We start from the raw sequence: 19,341 nt of genomic DNA, 5'->3' as shown, positions 1-19,341 counted from the left end.
AAAGCAAAACGTTTGAAAAAAAGGTGTGTTCAATCAAATCTTTCCAATTCAAACAATGGAATGTTTTTTTCACAAAGTTATAATGTGGGATGTTTTTAGAATACTTAGGCAGAAATTTTGGCTCAAACTTGTATCCACAATACCTAATACTTGTTATAATTTCAAGACAATCAGAGTCAATAGCATTTTTCAATTCACAGACAGTAACCTATGGCTGTTTGTGATGGACCACAAGACATTTCTCTTATTTTTACATTTTTCAAATTTAAGATAGCAATAAGAAATAATATAGATAATGAGTGAGGAAAAAGAATCTGGCAATATTTGGCCTGAACTTGACCTAACAGACTCCGAAGATGAAGAGACCACAACAAAATTAAGCAAAAGGAAAAATATCTTAATCGAATGTGCACCTGAAGTTACAAAGGAAGAAATTGAAGGTGATTTTCCAATGTTTTTGAAGAACAAAGATGATGGCCAATCGTCTGATAGTGAAGAAAGTGATGAAGAAAAAAAAGAGGTAAAATTGTTTTGTTATTTAAAAATAATCAAGCTCCTAAGTTCTTTTTATGTATAAATATCTGCTTCTCTCCTCAACAAAAGGATGAGGGACTGTAATTTTTGAATTTTCCTCAATTTCTTCATTATAAGGCACCAAAGCCAAAGTTCAATCCCTACTTGGCTCACAACACAACCAACAAATTCGACGAGAAATTACGTAATCTTCAGATGAAACGAAACGAGGCACGAAAGTTGAATCACAAAGAGGTTGCTGAAGAAGACATGCGTAAGAAACTACCCAAGAATTATGAAGCCATGAGACGAAAAGCTGAATGGGAGGTGGCTGATAAACAAGCAAGACAGGTAAAGTGGTGTGGTAAACATAAATAAATTACAAAAGACAGGAATAATAAGATACTTAATGATTAAAGTCAATGTTTGGCGTAGATATCTAATAATCCTGTAATTTTAGATAGTCAATTGTTTTCACGGGGTCCACATTCAAACGTCTTTGTTCATAGGTACTGAACAAAACATTAGAAAGAGCAATTCCAACTGCAAACCCCTGGTTTACAGCGCTGTCACCTTGATCATTCGGTCATTGCTACTTAAATATTTTGGTACTCTCAAGTTACTCTGAAGCGCATAATAACCCACTCCCCCTACGATTATTGATTTTCAAAGTTGCCTCCTTTATCAGGGACCTGAGAGCTTTCTGTTTGTTTCTTTAGGAAGCGGAAGAAGCAGGGGAAGACTACGAACGAGTCAAGATGCTTGGTGAAACTGCCGAAGATGTTGAGATTACCGATCGAAGAAAAAGGAAAAAGAAAAATATGGACCCTGGGTTTTCAGGTACGATATCTTAGAGCTAGATTGCAAAAGCGACTCAATCAAATATTAGCTGGGTTCTTTAAAAGTTTATCCATCCCTGGAAAGACTGACTAGCTTTTGACTAAACCTTTTGTTTAGGAAACTTTTTGTTCGTTTTTTTACGAAATGCCTGGAAGTTTATTTATGACTAAAAACATAAAAACTGGGGCTCATTTTTTGTGCTGCAGTACAAATGCTAAAACTAGATTTCAACGTAAGAATATAATTTTTTTAACATTTAAAAATGTTTTTAACATTTTGATTTTTGGAAAATACATATTTATGAATATAATTCTTATAATTTTTTAATTAATAAGTGTAATTTTAATAAAATTGGATACTTTTTGCTAATGCTTGTTTGCCATTTTATAGATTATGCTGCAGCACAATTCCGTCAATATGAGAGGTTAACCAAACAGATGAAGGCGGATGATGACGAATACGAGAGGAATAAACAAAAAATGTACGTAAAGACACATTTTTTTTCATGAGTGGATATATTGGTCTTAGTACATCCAAAGTAGAGTTTGGGTCCCCTGTTTATCAGATTCCTCAAAAAAGTCTTCAAAACTTTCGGCCCAAAGACATATTTCAAAATTGATCTACAGTATGGTAAAATCTTCATCGTACATTGTCGTAATAGTAACCGGTCTTCATGGTCTCTTCTAGCCTGTGCCACCCCACTTACGTGCGGCGCAAATTTTAAGGCTTTACATTTTCTTGCTTGGGAAAGGTTAAAGATTCGCCTCTAACCTTCAGCTTTTAACACAATGGTGCAAACTGTAGTTTTGTAAGAAAATTGCGGCTGGTCAACCTTTGTATATTTTGTTATTATCACTCGTCTTGTTTCCAGGGGTGACAATAACTTTCCATCAGCGCACAATTTAATGTACGGCACCGAAGATAAAGTATCCGAAACCGGCATCGATCGTATGGTCAACGATCTTGAGAAACAGTAAGTGAAACGAATTCTTTTTCTTCCTTTCTAACATATTATTTGGAATTACAGTTAACGCTCTCTAATTCGACGTTCTTCTATTCGATAAGCTCCCATATTCGATGAAAATCCAATTCCCCTTGAAGATCGAATTAGAGAGCGTCAACTGTATATACTTCCGACTATCTTGCAAAAGGGATCTGTTTCTCCCAACATACAGTCGACGCTAGTTCAAATCTAAAGGGGAATCGGATTTTTTTCTGGAGCGTATCAGATAGTGAGAAGTGTTCTTAAACCTATGAACTGACTTTCAATTTCTTCGAAGCCGAGAGTTTTTTGAGAAAAAGAACTGTATCTTTTCGAAAGTTTTCTACCCAATTAGTTACAAAAGATTCAAGATATTCTAAAATATTTTCACGACCAAATGTATTTCTGAGTACTCAAAGTTTGGTTGTTTGTTGATCCTTAAAAGTTTGATAACAACCTTCTCAAGTCTTCCTCGTTGTCTCCTTTTTAGAATCGAGAAGCGATCGAAATTCCACAGACGCCGACAACACTTCGACGAAGCCGACATCGATTACATCAACGAAAGCAACGCCAAATTCAATAAGAAGGCTGAACGTTATTACGGGCAATATACAGAAGAAATCCGACAAAATCTGGAAAGGGGTACTGCTATCTAAAAGAAGTTCCTTTTATCATCAGAATTCAGAATTTTGTTTATACATATTGGTCAAAAATGAAAAAAATTCTGTGGTGGTTGGTTACTGGTACGTGACAGAGTGACGTTCTCTCGAGATTTCGTATTTTGGTACAACAGAATCCAAAACCTGGTACCTACCTATCTATCTAATGAGCTTTCCTTGGTTTGCTTGTAAAATTAGAATTACAATTTCTGAAATTCGTTGATGGATTATGACATTAATTGATCAATCTTTTAAAAATAGAAGTTTAATTTAATTGGAATGGAGAAAATGCATTTTCAGGGTGTTCAGCTGTTTAACAAGCCTTGATAGGAAAAGAAGATGTGTTGTATCCTGAAATGTTACGATATTTCCTTCGACCATCGTTAATTGGAGTGATTTCGTTCAATATATTTTTATGACGATGGAAAAAATGACAGTATGGTTAATACAATGGATAATTTTGAAGCTGAAAAAAATATAGCTGTAATCATTATTTTTGAAAATGAAGGACCTCACTTAATTATCTCTCGATCTTGTGTCAGCAATTTTTAACAAATGCAGAGAGAATGTATTTTTAGGGGGAAAGGTCAATTTTTTTTTGAGACAGTAAACACTAGACAGTAAAAAATTGTTGAAAATAAAGTTATTGGAGTAAAATATGGTTTTTAAAAATGAGAGGAACTCAGGTTAGAAGAGGGCATTCTGTTTTACATTCTAGCGTTTCTACTGCCACCCTGGATTATAAATTATTATATTTTAATATTTTTAAAGTATTTAAATTTTATAACAACGATGCAATTTTTGTGTCATTTAACATTTCATACCGTGAGTTGTTTTGATTTGTTATTCATGGAAAAATAGGACTTGACTACTTACTGATTCCTTCTTATTACTAGAAAGTCAGTTCTGTTTTGTATACACCTTTTCGACCGTAGCCGCCAATTCCTGCGCGGGCATTTTTTTGTCCGCTTTATCCCACTAAAACCGTCCCAGTCCTTTTTTCGCACCTATAGACAATAGAAAAATGTGTTCAAAAAGGATTGGATCGAGTTTAGGGGTATAATTAAATAATTAGGTGGCACGCGCCTGACCGCGCGACTACGGTCGAAAAGGTGTATTGACGACATTTTAATATCTTCTACTCATGATGATAAACTAAATTACTTTAATCTTTTCATACAGGAAGAATAAATTAGAATTTGACCTAAACAAAAAAGAAAACTGAAAAAATAACAGAAACATTACATCATCAAAACAAAGATGGCAGATACAGTTACAGAGGAGTCTGGACAAGAGTCTTGTTGGTCGTCATCTGATGAGAGATCATCTGGTAATGAATATTCAGTCAAAATGAAGAATGAAAAACTTCCCGAAGACGAAGCACTGAAGGAGCTGTATCGGAAAAAGAAGAAGAAAAAGAAACATAAACGAAAACACAAGAAGAAGAAAGATCGGACTGCTGGTATGATGAATATTTTGTCCCCTTTCATTTTCAAAGTTTGAATCTCAGACCTCTATAGATGTACTTCTACAAGAAACTTATTCATTTCCCTAATTTTCAGATTTTTATTCCAATCTTAATCTCCATAACTCGAACACGCACGGATAACGCAGATTTGTTTGAGTTACTGACTAAGGTTTATAAGGCGTTGTTAGCTGGAGGGACCATAAAACTCGTTCGATTTATGGAGACATTCGAGTTATAGAGGTTCGAGTTAAAGTGACTCCACTATACTGTTAAATTATAAAAACATAAGAATAATTCAGATGCTGCAGGCCAGTCTCACTAGAAAATCTACAAAATAAGTAGATGTATAAATTTTCTTAATTCTGCGGACGTCTGTAGAATTACGGCACTCTTTAATATCGACATATAATGTAGAATATAGAATTCAACTGATTTTGTAGATATTCTAGAACGATTTCACTTTGTGCGCGCTCGAGACTCGAGCTCCAAACCCCTGACCCAAGAACTTTTGTAGTGACGAGTAAACAGTCTAACTGACGAGTTAGGCTAACTGTCTAGATCGCTATTTATCCGGTATTATTCTGTAGAAATTTTAAATTTACACCATCTACGTATTCTGTAGAATTATGTGTGATAATGTGTTGGATGCTGATAAAAAGCATGTAACCGCACCCGTATGCGGTACCCAATAACTGAAATTTGGTGTTACTGTTCAAAACTTCATGCTTTTATCACCATCTGAAGTATTTTTGGTGCTAGGAGACCTCATTGATACACAAAAACGCTTTCATTCCACTGTTTTTGAAATTTTGATTTTCTTTGTAGATTCCTCAGATGAAGAAGATCAGAAAGAAGGTGAAGGTAAAAAGAACAAAGAAGAAAAGAAGAAAGCAAATGGCGTCATTAAAAGCAATCAATTGTTGTTGAAAGTAGACGCCATCTTGGAGAGTGCACTGTCAGCAGTCGAAGAGAAAAACAACATCAAGAAAGATTCTAGTATTAAAGACACAAAGAAAACTGTTGTCGAGGATGTTAAGAAAAATTCCAACAAAGACAATAAACGAACTTCGAAGACCCGATCAAGGTCGAAAGATCGAGGTGAATCGAAGAAACATTCTCGTTCAAAGTCGAGAGAGAAAAGAAAGCGTTCGAGATCTAGAGATCGAAAAAGAAGTCGTTCAAGGTCCAGAGATCGTAAAAGAAGTCGTTCAAGGTCTAAAGATCGAAAAAGGAGCCGTTCTAGGTCTAAAGATCGAAAAAGAAGTCGTTCTCGGTCCAGAGATCGAAAGAGAAGTCGGTCCAGATCCAGGGACCGCAGAAGAAGTCGTTCGAGGTCCAGAGACCGCAGGCGATCACGGTCTAGGGAGCGGCGCAGTCGAAGATCTCGATCAAGATCAAAAGATCGGCGTCGAAGGTCGAGGTCACGATCAAGGTCCAAGGATCGTCGACGTCGCTCCAGATCAAGGTCCAGAGACCGTAGACATAGATCAACCTCTAGAGATCGCCGTCATCGTTCACGATCTAAAAGTCGAAATAGAGAAACTGTAGACACTAAACAAGACATCGAGGGTCCAGTACCATCGAAATGGGACGTTAAAGAAACTGAAGCAATGAGAATAGTTAATGCAGAAACTGACAATGTATTTCAAAAAGTATCAGCACTCCGTAGATCCGGAATTGAAATCAAGTACGGGAACACAGTACCGGGTAAAGATGCACGGGATATTCTTAACGCAAAAGCTAAATCATCATCCACCTCTAAGAAAGAACGCTCAGATCCATATGGGAAATGGGAATCAGTGCCCGATGGTGGAAACCGTGATTTGAATAAATTCACAAAACTGTGTTTAGAAATTTCAGCCAAAGATAGCAAATACGATAGCCATCTTGCTGATAGTAGGCGGAGTAGTGACGATGATGAAGCTGAGATCCACCATCCATTCATATCGAAGCCAGCACCCATGATGTTCCCATCTTCCTCAGGAGGGTACAGTGGAAGTAGTAGAAGCAGGATTGCTATGGTATGCCTATCTTTAGTTTTATTGTTTCTTGAGTTTGAACCTTCTATTCAACTCGGTACTCTTTGGCAGCTACTTGTATGAGTGATCTTATTTGCTTAAAAATTGATGTTTTAGAACTAGGTTTTTTATGTTTGGTTAAGTATCGTCGTTTCCACCATTATGGAAGCAAACGTTCTATTTGCGTCAGGGCAGGGGAGGGCACCACGTTGTGGTACTAGACCAGTGCCGAAAAGTTGTACTTTTCTTATTTTTTGAAATTTACCTAAGACTACCACCACTTAGTACCCTGGTACTAAGTTGAACTTACCCCTTAAAATAGGTATACCACCCCTTAGTACCCGGTACAATCTTGATATGACCATTGAGAAATTTTACTATCGACCCCCCCCCCCTGTTAACGGCACCGTTACAGGGGGGGGGGTCGATAGTAAAATCTCAGACATATATGAGTAGTAAAAGGATTTTTGCGAATTTTTACATACCACCACCCAGACTCTTGGAAGAGGTATTTTACTACCCTGGTAGCAAAAGTTTTTGGGACAATTTGTCATGGAGACAGTCTTTTCGGACTTATTTTACAAAAAAAGCTAAAAAATTATTATTTCTGCGACACATTTTTCACTTAGTGCAAAATCTAATGTTTTGCCCTTAGAATTGAAATCTTTTTTATATATTAACAAAAAATTTCGAGAATTTTTTGTTTGCAGCAAACAACTTTCCAACGGAAAATTTTTTCAAATTATAAACATTTTCAGCTTTTTTCAGAAAAATAGCTAAAATTTGCTAATTTTACCAGTTTTAACTACCCAGGTTGGAAAAATATTTAAAAATTTAACACATAGATACCACCCATTTTAGTATTTAACTACCCTGGGTAGTAAATTGTTTTTTAGATTTTTCGTCACACCCCCCCTGCCGTTAAGTACCCTGTATTAAGTTGATTTTCCCCCTCAAAATAGGTATACCACCCTTTCATTTTTAGTAATGGTACTTTCTGGTACACCTCCTTTAAATTTTCTAAAAAGCTTCCTTTTTATGAAGAAGTGGTGGTTTCCCCCTCATTTTGGTCATAAATCGCTTATAAAATAACACTTCTACATCAAATAACTCCCATTCAGTACAGAAATCAGCCATGCTTGCTTAAAAGTCTTCTATATAGTTTTTCAAGAGCTTTCAGATTCTATAATTGGTTTTGGCCTAAAATGAGTTTGAAATCTCCATAAAAAATGAGCTCTTGGGCTTTACCCTAGGTTTAAATAAATGGGTCCAGAAATAAGGGCTACCCTTAAGTCTTTTATTGGGTTGCCCTTCTAATATCAATCCACAGGGTATTAGGCATGTCTGGTCCAAATTTGGTGCTTTGTTCCAAATTTGCACGATTTTTACACTAATCAGGCCTACTTTGATAACACCCAGGGGAAAACAAAAAACAAAAGTTTAATAAACAATAAACGTAATAAACATCCTAATGAAATGGTAAGAAATAAATATAGACTGCCTACAATAAGATTTTTTTTGTGATTTTTCAGGATTTTGAGTACCAGATACTAACTTGATGCCTCATATTTGGTATTGAGACCACCATTTAGTCCGCCTTGATACAAAGTTGCAAAAATGTTTTTTTCAATAAGGACCACCACTTAGTACCATGTACTAAGTTGTTTTTTACTTATCTTATCAGACCACCACCCGGCACTGGCCCCCACAACTTAGTACCAACCCCCCCCCCGGTCAGGGATCGCTTCTACAGCCTCGAACGTATGCTTCCAAAATGAATTACAATATTTAGACAAACATGAAAAACCTATTTAGATGGAAATGAATGGGAATTTTCGCATGAAAATAGATACGCTCTACAATTAGCTGTCACAGGTGAACCTGTATCCGCTGTAATTTGTATTTATTTTATCATGGTATTCACGAGTTCTCTATATCCCTGCCTATCTTTTCAGTTGTGATACTGACCGAACACATGAGTTTTTAATTCTTAATGAACCGGTCGAAATGACGTTTGTTTGAGAGCAAAAATACTTGCGTTATGGCGTTCTTCATTTTTGACTCTAGTCTACTAGGAGTAACTACGTGAAAATGCTTCTATAATTAAGACGGTTAAGAGCAGCGGCTTTCTTTTATCACCACCTTCACACGATACGGTTCCGTTTCGTTCCTACATGAAAAGTAGTCATTCTATTGGTTGAATTTAATTGTTACTTCACTTCTCACCAATAGAATGACTTCATTTCGTTTCGGGGCGAAACGGTACCGTAACCTGCGAATATGGTATAAAACTAATGAATTTCCGTAAATTGTAGGTATCACAGGACTCGTGAACATCATGAATGTATATTTTATTTTTAGGTTGAAGACAACACAATGATTATTGAGCAGTTCTCCATCAAGCCTTCTTGTCGCAGTAGCGCTCTCAGCACTCTAGAAGGAGCAAAATTTCATATCATTTCAATTTTTAAGAACAAACCAGAAATCTGTGGAAAGTGTTTACCATACACCTATCAATCTAAGATTTGCTTCGAGTTTACTTGGATTGAATGAAATTTTTCAACCCTGATGAGCTCAAATCAGATCCCCTTTTAAACAGCCACTCCGTGTATAGATATCTCTTAGATTGGCTTGAATATTTTTATGAAATTTTGCTCCATCAAAGATGATTGGCAAACATAGAGTGCTGAAAACGCTACTGCCTCTTATATATATATAAAGAACTTTCCCGATTTCTGTTTTTTGTGGAATAATTCACAGTTCCAAATATGTGTTTTTCTCGCTTTTTCAAGAAATCTGGAAAGTTCTTTTCATTCCTGATACTCCAGGATATTCTTAAGCTTGATTCTTTCCGTGGCATAATCTTTTAGCATATATGATAGAAGTCATAACATGATTGTGTCATAGAGCAAAATCAAACTTAAGCATATCATGGATGGAATTAAAGTCCATTCGTTTTAAGTGTGCACTGATTCTTATTTTGCTTAGCATTTTTCAAACAATGCTTTAAAAAACACTGTTTTTTGCTGCTTTTATTTTCAATTAACTTAAAATGTAAAAAATATCACACATAATCTACCTCCATACCAAAAAAAAAGTTTCTAACGTCAAAAAAAAAGAATTTAATTATTTTCCTCATGTCCTCATTCAAATAATCTCAACAAACATTATAGTACTCTGAATTATCTTTTCAACCGTATATAATTTGTTGGAATTGAAACATTAGTTGAAAGGTGGTAAGAAAATTAGAATTGGTGCACACTTAAAGCAAATGGAGTTCAAAGACTTGATGGTGAACTGTTTCAAAATAACTTTTATTTCATACAGCAGAGGGGGTTCAAAAAGATTTTAAACATCCCTCCGTGGACACCCTGTGAAGTGGTTTTGACCTATAAACTTTAGCAAGATCTAGAGTTACTTTTAAAATCTTTTGCATTTGGTTGCTCCCAGTTTTTTTTTCCCAAAAGAGGCTTTTCTGGTTTTTATACAGGTTTTTATACAGGTTTTTAAGGGTTTCCCAAACCTAATGAAAATCCGCCATTATGGAAGCCGACGTTCGAATTTGTAGAGACGACTCCTTGCGCAAATAAAACGTTTGCTTCCATAGTGGCAAAAGGGGCCTGGAATTCCCGAGTTATTTTTTCTGAGTTACTTTGCATTTGACGTCATAATTTCAGTTTTACGACGTCATTATGACGTCAGAAAAATGAAAAAAATGAAAAATGATAACTTGAGTTTTTTTTGCGGCTTTTAACTTTTCGAATTATTTGGTAATTATTTACTCGATAAAAACTCTAACAAAAATAAAATTATGGTGTCACATGGAAAATAACTCGGTAAAAATAACTTGGAAATTCCAGGCCCCATGGCAAAAGTTACGTAACTTGGCCAACTTGAAAATCCTTTATTCGTGATATTCATGACGTAATGTTTTCTACGGAAACACTCCGGTTTTTGTCATCAGTGGAAATTTTGATAAAGGGAAAAATTGTTTAAATTTTGCCAGTACTGGCAAATGATGACCATTACGTCATGAATATCTTAAATAACAAGAAGTGAATGTGTGGTGAAGGATTGCTCCAAACCCTTTACTACACACTCTATTAACTTTCTCATTGGGCGCTTCCAGAAAAAAATTGAATATGGGGGGTGGAGGATATAACATTTTTTGGAACCCCCCCCCCCGAACACTGTGAATTTTTTACCCCCGACAATGGATCCCAATCCCGGACAAGCATTAGTTGACCCCCCGGAGATTCAAAATCACCCCTAATCAGAGCAAGTTTGCCTCTAAAACAAGGCAATTTTTGCAGATTTTTTCACTACTCCCCCCCCCGACAAAATGTCCAATATAACCTACACCCCCACCCCACCCCCATGTACAAACATTTTCTGGAAGAGCCCATCATTGCATTTTACTCACTTGTTCATGGCTTCAACATTTTCAAAATGACGACAGGTAACTTTTAAGGAGCCATCGATTTTATTTGACATTTCCTTTATTGAACGGGCTAAAATCGATGGCTCTAAGGTAATTGGTATTAAATTATTTTCTCTCTGTTAACCAGCTTTATTATCAGTAATCTTTCAGTGTTTCTGCGATTCGATCATGATGAAATTTTAGGTTATACCAGTATATATTCTGCCATCATATTCAAGCAGTGTGAATGAGTCCAAATATTATGATGATTTGGCTCGAGTCTGGGTTAGTTGAAGCCTGCGTATTTCTTTAGATAATACTACAGTTGAGCCTCTCTATTTCGATTTGAAAGGGAAATTTAATTTTCATCGAATAAGGAAGTGTATTGAATAGTAGAACGTCGTTTATGAGAGTTTCTTGTTTGCAGTGACTTACAATATTATCGAATAATGGAGCGTATCGAATGGGAGAACGTCGAATTATAGAGCTTCAACTGTACTTTTCTCATTCTTAACTTTACCGTTTTAATTTATATTTTAGAATCCCGCACAAGCTATCATGGCAGGTTCAATGAATTCCATCACAGCCAACCCAGCGGACATCATCACTGGCCCGTTAGAGAAACATTTCCCTGTTTCTGCGGGTAATGACCATCGTGAAAAGGAGAACGCGAAGGGAGAAGAAGCTGACCTTCCTGTCTATGAAGAAGTTGACGAAGGACCCACAAAGGTAAGTGAAACAATCAGAAATCAATTGCTGCTTGGAAACTGTCTTTGTGATCCTTGAAGGCTTATTATAATAGTGGGGTCGTTTAGCATAATTTACGGGGAAAAAAATAAGATCTAGCTGAAACTTTCTCTATAGGATGGTTATGCCTCAAGAAAAAATTCCCTAAAATCCCACTGGTGGAACATCCTTTTTTTGGGACATTTCTTTTTTCCCCAGGCAAAACCCTAAGGGCGAAATTTTTTTCAAACGTATTTCCAGACAATATCATGTATACCATTCGAAAGCTCTCGAAAAACTATATAGAAGACTTTTAAACGGGTATAGCCGATTTCATTACCTAACTCAAGATAATTCACGCAGAAGATGCTATTTATGGTCAATTTTAGACCAAAAATGTTTTTTTCCTACAAACAGCCTGTATTTTTGTAACACGACCACACTATAAGGCTCAACGCCCAATTTGTCACTAAATTTTTGATCAAATCTTTTTAATGGGGAGCAGAGCAGCTGAGAGTTTGTTGTCTATTCCTTGACTTCGGCCTCTACTGACAAGGCTGATTTCCCTTAAATCAGAGTTCTTTGAAAGAGGTTTCGATTATGATATCATTTGGTATCCAGTCTATTTGGTATACTTTGGTATACAATCTACGTACTTTCTAGTTTCGAATCCGAACCGAGGCTTACTTTACAAAGTTTTTGAAAAGTGATTTCCTTGCTGTTCCTTTTTCCAGCCAATCAACGTAAGCGCTGTAATCGGGCGGCGTATGGGCGCCCAACAACGTTTGAACGCTAATCCGAACGATCAGTTAGCGCGTTCGGTTTTAGAAGAATGTGATTTGAAACTTAAAGGATGGACTGAGAAGAATCGAAAACCGGGCAAATTTACCGGTGAACGAGGCGTGCTGATGAACAAGAAAGAGATTGCAGGTGCCGTAGAAACCTGGGTCCGAAAGGTAATTGAATACGTTTTGTTATATGTCATTTTTTATAAGTGGACTCTCGTTATAGATCATGATATTCATTATGTCATGTTTTAGAAACAATCCCGGTTTTTGCCAGTAGTGGCAAATTTAAACTATAGAAAAGTTGTTGCCACTACTGGTAAAAAACGGGGTGTTTCCGTAAAAAACATTATTACGTCACGAATATTATGAAAACTTTTTCTGTGCTTTTGATTCTTTTGTACAATTTATACTAATTGTCATTACCGGCAAGAAAATACCTTATCAAATACTTTCTACCATTCAAATCTCTCTGTAACTCAAATAAATTAAATTTTCTGTTCGAGTTTGAATTAGTATTTCAGAAAGTCGTCGTATGTTATCTTAACTTATTCTGCTCTTGTAACCATCATATGGGCCCCCCCCAGCGGTTTGCGTGATTGCGTGAATGGGCATTTTTGGTTGCGTGAATGCGTGAAAATTGAAAAAAAATGCGTGAATGCGTGAATTAAAAAAACTTGCGTGAACGTGAAAATGTACTTTTCGATTGCGTGAATGCGTGAATCTTGGCTATTTTGTGCGTGAATACGTGAATTTTCCCTTTTTTCCACCAATTATGTGCAGTTTTCCCAATTTTCCAATGTTTCCCCAATTTTTCACAAAATACTTTCCGATTTCTGAAAAATCGGGTTATTGCGTGAAACTCGAGGAAAATTTGCGTGAATGCGTGAATTTCGAATAAAAATTGCGTGATTGCGTGAATTGAGGGTCCGCTGGGGGGGCCTCATCATACTTTGATAGAATCATGTAGGTTTAGGAAATGTATGTTTTTTGCTAGAATATTCGCTACAAAATTTAACCAAAATTTACTTTGAACAGGATTTCTTTCACAATTTGATGCCAGTATGTGGAGGTGTTGGTATGCGAATGTTGAAAAATATGGGTTGGAAACAAGGAACTGCTCTTGGCAAAAATCGCGAAGGTATTTTTCTTATGCATTTATTGTGCTGTCTACTGTACCTACTGGGTTACCCACCTACCTACCAGACCTACCAGTTTTTCAACATAAATTTTGATTTGACTACCCTATTTGACTTTCTGCCTCAATTCTTTCTCAAAAATCCTTCCTATCTTTTGTAACTCAAGGTGTTTTCCGTGCCAATGAGTGAATGGCTATACAAAGTTAGTCGCGAACGGTTATGTATTCAGTGGCGAGCAGCCTTATCTAGTGTGCCGGGCAACTCTAGATGGACTTCATTGACCCGTGCATATTCCACATGGCCCTGGCAGCCAATTATGAAAACTAAATTATTTAAAAATATTCGTATTGGTTCCCTGAATGTTGGAACCATGAGAGGTAGAGCTGGTGAAATTATCGAGACTGTGTCACGCCGTAGGGTTTCAGTCTGCGCTATTCAAGAATCACGATGGAAAGGCCAATCAGCTAGAATGATAAGCGGTAAAAACTGCAAATATAAGTTCCTTTGGTGTGGTGATGAAACTGGTTTTGGTGATGTGGGTCATCTCGTGGAGGAGGACCTTGTTGAGAATGTGATATCTGTCGAACGCATAAACAGCAGAATCATGTACATTCGCATCATGATCGAAAAATCCATTATCCGTATCTTTAGTGCTTATGCGCCTCAAACTGGTCTACCTGAGTTACAAAAAGAAAAGTTTTACAACGATCTTCTTACTCAGACAGCCCTAACACCGGAAGAGGAATTTCTTCTAATCTGCGGTGATCTTAATAGTCATGTGGGTAAAGAAACAGCAGGTTTCGACAATGTTCACGGTGGAAATGGTTTTGGTGACAGAAATGCTGACGGTATCAGACTTCTTGACTTCTGTTTAGCTGCTAATCTTGCTATCACTAACACATTCTTTTCTAAATCAGACAATAAATTGGTCACCTACCAGTCTGGTGCCACAAAGTCACAAATCGACTTCATCTTAATTCCGAAAAATCACCTAAAAACAGTCCGCAATGTAACTGTAATTAATGGTGAAGAATGCACTCCACAACATAAGTTGATTTTTGGTGACATTATTCTGAATGCAGGCAAGGTGACTCTCAAAGCCTTTCCCAAACGCAGACGCTTATGGAAACTAAAAGAGCCTGCCATATGTGAGGATTTCTGTGCAAGTGTTAATGCGAAATTGCTAAATGTTGTTGCTTCTAATGATATTGATGAATCCTGGAAGAATTTGAAAAACTCTATTCTTGAATCCTTTGATACTTCCTGCGGTTGGTCAAAACCACATCAAAGACGCAGGGAAACTTGGTGGTGGAATGAAAGGGTTGATACTGCTGTTAAGGAAAAAAGAAGACTTTGGAAGATCTGGAAACGTGGTGGTCAGAAAGAGCCATATCTGGCTGCTAAACGCAGGGCAAAATCTGAAGTTTACCAGGCTAAAAAAGATGCTTCAGTTGAAAGGTTTCGTAATTTGAATGAGAAAGATAAGCTTAACCATGTCTTCCAGCTTGCTAGAAAAATGAAGTCTGAGAATCAAGACATTGTTGGTGAAAAGTGTATTCGTAACAAAGAAGGGGATATTGTATATGATGATGCTTCAAAGTTAGAGGCCTGGAAACAACATTATGATGGTCTCCTGAACTCTGAATTTGCCTGGGATGAATCTGCTCTTCCAAACGCAGATCCCATTATGGGTCCCTCAATTGAGATAACTGAGGCAATGGTACTCAAAGCCATTAATCAGATGAAATCTGGCAAATCCGCTGGGCCAAGTGGCATAGTTTCTGAAATGCTTAAGGTCTCGCGCGATAGTGTTGTCCCGAAACTCACAACCCTTATAAATTTGATTATTCGAGAAGGTAAGGTACCTGATGAATGGAACGAATCGTACATCATTAGTTCGTATAAGGGAAAAGGTGACTCCCTTGATTGTGGTAATTATCGCGGTCTCAAGTTGTTAGAAGTACTGCAGAAGGTACTGGAGCGCATCTTGGAAAGTCAGGTCAGAGAGCAAATCTTAATCGACTCCATGCAGTTTGGTTTTATGCCTGGTCGTGGAACAACAGATGCCATATTCATCTTACGACAACTTCAAGAAAAATATCTTGGAAAAAGAAGGACATATTTTTTGCCTTTGTTGACCTTGAAAAAGCCTTCGACCGTATACCACGGAAAGTGCTGTGGTGGGCCATGCGAACTCTTGGTGTTTCCGAATGGATTGTAAAAACGGTTCAGGCTATGTACAATTCTCCAAGATCTCGTGTTCGCATCAATGGTAAATTCAGCGACGAGTTTGATGTAAACGTTGGTGTGCATCAAGGCTCAGTCCTGAGTCCTTTGCTATTTATAATTGTCATGGAAGCTCTCTCTCGGTCATTTCGTACCGGTTGTCCTTGGGAATTACTATACGCAGATGATTTGGTTATTATTGCAGAATCTAAAGAGGAGCTTTTGTTCAAGCTAACCCAGTGGAAACAGGCCATTGAGTCAAAGGGTTTACGTGTGAACACTCGGAAGACCAAAGTAATGCATTGCAAACATGGTCTGAGGGAAAGGCAAAAGACAAGTAAATGGCCTTGTGGTGTCTGCTACAAAGGAGTAGGGAGCAACTCTATTTTATGCCGCCCAATGTAAAAACTACATTCATAAACGATGCTCGGGCATAAAAGGGCGTTTAAGGGAAGATTTTAACTATGTTTGTCCTGCTTGTCTAAATCCTGTTGTTGTACCTCCCTCCCCTGTGTTTTCCATAGACGGTTCAGATCTTGAGGTAGTACCCACATTCTGCTACCTAGGTGATATGATTGGGGACAATGGAGGCTGTTTTGATGCAATTACCTCAAGGGTGAAGTCTGCTTGGAGAAAGACTTGGTATTCCATGTATTAAAGACTTAGTTTCCCAAGGTAGACTTCGTTGGTTCGGTCATGTGCAGCGTATGCACGACGACTGTTGGCAAAAAAAGATGCTCACTCATGTAGTGCAAGGGAAATATGTTGGCAGACCAAAAAAGAGATGGTCGGACAATATCAATGCGGACATGAAGTCCCTCAATGTCAACATCGACCTGACAAACGATCGCATTGCATGGCGTACGGCCATCAAGAGAGGAAGGCGTCCAACCCCAGCTGCTGGGAACAATGGACGATAAACCGTGCAGTAAGTAAGTAAGTAAGTACCCAAGGCTATAGAAAGTGACAATTTAAGATTTTCGACTCATTTCGGATGACGGATTGAATCTAGTCATTTTTAAGTTTGTTTTTTTTTTGCCTGGTACACAATTTTCGAAATCAAGCGGAAAATGTGTAAATATATAACTATGTAGGAAATTAGTGGCTTTGAATCCTACATAGGAGATTCACTTTGTATACTCCTTGGCTTTTCAGTTGACTCTTTTTAATTCGATGTTCAAAAGACCAAAAATATTATTCGAATTAGGGAAAGATTCTAATTACAGCGAGTAGTTTTAACGGCTTTCCAGCTGAGGGAACCAATATTTTAGAATCAAAAAGAGATTGGAATAATAGAGGTTCCTGTTAGAAAGAATTTAGTGTACCTCATCAGTTGGTTTGATCATTTTTTAAACTGCTCTACCCGTTTACACACTCTTCAGGATATGTGGCACCGGTTACTTTTGACGTCAAAGTTGGTCGCAGTGGATTAGCTTCTCAAGAGGAACAACCTCAAAGAGGGCGTGGCTTGTATGGAAATAACTCCTTCCAACGAAGCAATTTACCGAAGAAAAAACTTGCACCTGTCAATAATATAGGAGGTAATAATTTATGAAATGTTATTTAATTCCATTATCAGTTATATGAAAATGCGATAGCTAGAATGCAGAAACAGAACCTAGCACATCGTGTACCCAAAACAGATAATTCCGATAACTTTTTTTCTCAATGGGGATAAAAATTCCTATTGAAATCTCAATGGGGATATAAATTTTATTGTTATTGTTTCAAGGTTAAACAATCCAGGCAGGATGGTTTTGAAATTTATTTTATTTTTTTTTTATTTTTTTAGGCAAACACCCGGTATCGGTATTAGCAGAGAATTGTTCTAAAAGAAAGATGGGGATGCCAGAATACGAATGTGTGTTCGAAGGTGGTTCATCACACAATAAGACTTTCCTCATCAAATGCACCATACAGAATGTAGACTATCAACCTTCAGTTGCATCTCCAAACAAAAAACACGCCAAAGCTCAGGCTGCAATGACTGCTCTTAAAATCCTGGGTTTTGATCAATGATAGGCTTTCTACCACATAATTGTCGCGAAGAATTGATACACACCTTAAAGCTTAAACTGTTATAAATGCTTTCAATACACTCGATGTTTGTCAATTAAAGCTTTACCACTAGTCCTCGTGAAGAATTGACGTACGGGACCAATTTATACAAATACATTGGAGTCTCCATAACTCGAATGTTTCCTTAACTCGAATGTGTTCTCTACTTTTCTTCAGTTAAAAATGCATTACCCCATATCTCAAAGTTTCTTAAATGCGAACAAATTTCTGTTCCCCGTAAGATTTCAAGTTATGGAGGCTCCATTGTAAATGCAATATTGCACAATAGGGTTGTATGGGAATCGAACAAAAATGGAAACTATTTTCACATAAAGCTTGCTGGGGACCCTACCATTCGAGAAAAATTATAATCGACTGTGTGTCGTTGGATTTTCATAAACACAAAGCGACTTGGGTTGATATTCCTCGAGAAATTGTTCTTTCTTGTACTTGCTTTCAAGGATTTTCTAATTGTTATTCCGTAATTCTATTCTATGGTGTATAATTTATATTTTGAATTTGTCAATGCAAGTTTTTATTTTTATTTCTGTACAGAATTTTTATATTAAAAGAAAGAAATTTTTGCAACAGATTTTTATTGATGAGTTGAAAATGCTCATGAGTAAGAATTACTCGATGCAAAAGATTATGTGATAATAATTGAAAAATTAAATTATGATGTGCTGTTCTTGTTCAATTTCATCTTTAAAGAAACTGATTGCATTTATAGAACTGAGAAAAACTTCAACGGAATATGAAAAGTCAATGTTTCGGGAATCCTATATTCACGCCCCCTAATATTCAGATAAAAACTACCCATACCTCTTCAATCCTGATACCATTTTACTTTTTGTTACATATTTTCTTTTTACTCTTAGGTCCCAAATAAAGGAGGAGGTTAGAAAATTTTCGAGATTTTAATAAACGGGGGGACCTAATTGCTGGGGGAGTTGAAAATTGTACTTCTGAAAACCCCAAAATAAGGTAAATATAGGCTAAAATCAGGCTATTTAGAGCAAAATAAGGGGCCCTTCTCTTTGACAGCTGAAAATATTCTTAAAAATTAATAAACGGGGGGGGGGGGGTCCTAATAAGGTCCGGGGGGGTTGGAAAATTTTCGAAAAATTAACAAGCGTACCTAAGAGTAAGTGTTCCAGATTTTGGACTCAAGGCTAACATTATACCATATTCTTGCTCATTGAGTTAAGGGCTATCGTTTGCCATAATTTGATTATCTAAAAAGCTTTAGGCTGATTTAAAGGCTCGAGCATGTGCGGATATCCCCTTGGAAAGAATGGCAAAATTTAAAAAAATCCCTTAAAATTTTTTCTTTATACCTTAAAGTGAGGGTGGACGAACTAAAACCAGTCCTTTACTCCCTGGAAATTTTAGAATAATATTTTACCCCCTGGAAAAATAAAGAAACTTTCCTTAGACACCCTAGAAATTCTTTTTCAGATAAGCCTCCGGAAAAGTCCACCCCCTGCATAATGCCTATATAATGAAA

The 19,341-nt window shown here is 36.9% G+C and overlaps 2 protein-coding genes across 2 annotated transcripts; both read left to right on the top strand.

Moving 5' to 3' along the window:
- Positions 1-245: 245 nt before the first annotated feature.
- On the top strand, positions 246-3,869 carry LOC136808963 (pre-mRNA-splicing factor SYF2-like). Its single transcript, XM_067065539.1, has 6 exons — positions 246-520; positions 652-864; positions 1,233-1,353; positions 1,744-1,834; positions 2,225-2,326; positions 2,826-3,869. The coding sequence occupies exons 1-6, from the start codon at positions 296-298 to the stop codon at positions 2,989-2,991; spliced, it is 918 nt and encodes a 305-aa protein (XP_066921640.1). The 5' UTR covers positions 246-295; the 3' UTR covers positions 2,992-3,869.
- A 305-nt stretch (positions 3,870-4,174) lies between these two features.
- Positions 4,175-18,513, top strand: LOC136808957 (protein SON-like). Its single transcript, XM_067065529.1, has 7 exons — positions 4,175-4,456; positions 5,288-6,483; positions 11,441-11,629; positions 12,361-12,582; positions 13,450-13,552; positions 17,159-17,317; positions 17,569-18,513. The coding sequence occupies exons 1-7, from the start codon at positions 4,255-4,257 to the stop codon at positions 17,793-17,795; spliced, it is 2,298 nt and encodes a 765-aa protein (XP_066921630.1). The 5' UTR covers positions 4,175-4,254; the 3' UTR covers positions 17,796-18,513.
- The last annotated feature ends 828 nt before the right edge of the window (positions 18,514-19,341 follow it).

Source organism: Clytia hemisphaerica, unplaced genomic scaffold (genome assembly GCF_902728285.1).
Source record: "Clytia hemisphaerica strain Z4C2 unplaced genomic scaffold, Clytia hemisphaerica genome assembly, whole genome shotgun sequence".
NCBI classification, from domain to species: domain Eukaryota; kingdom Metazoa; phylum Cnidaria; class Hydrozoa; order Leptothecata; family Clytiidae; genus Clytia; species Clytia hemisphaerica.
The sequence above is the reverse complement of the archived record's forward strand: the minus strand, read 5'-3'. Positions and strand labels throughout refer to the sequence as shown.

What these genes read in the sequence shown, in the direction of transcription:
- LOC136808963 (XM_067065539.1), top strand. Translation starts at nt 296, where the DNA reads ATGAGTGAGGAAAAAGAATCTGGCAATATTTGGCCTGAACTTGACCTA. An exon ending in TATGGACCCTGGGTTTTCAG is followed by an intron (nt 1,354 to 1,743) that starts GTACGATATCTT and finishes GCCATTTTATAG; the next exon opens with ATTATGCTGCAGCACAATTC. An exon ending in GAGAGGAATAAACAAAAAAT is followed by an intron (nt 1,835 to 2,224) that starts GTACGTAAAGAC and finishes TCTTGTTTCCAG; the next exon opens with GGGTGACAATAACTTTCCAT.
- LOC136808957 (XM_067065529.1), top strand. Translation starts at nt 4,255, where the DNA reads ATGGCAGATACAGTTACAGAGGAGTCTGGACAAGAGTCTTGTTGGTCG. An exon ending in GAAGAAAGATCGGACTGCTG is followed by an intron (nt 4,457 to 5,287) that starts GTATGATGAATA and finishes TTTTCTTTGTAG; the next exon opens with ATTCCTCAGATGAAGAAGAT. An exon ending in TTGACGAAGGACCCACAAAG is followed by an intron (nt 11,630 to 12,360) that starts GTAAGTGAAACA and finishes TCCTTTTTCCAG; the next exon opens with CCAATCAACGTAAGCGCTGT.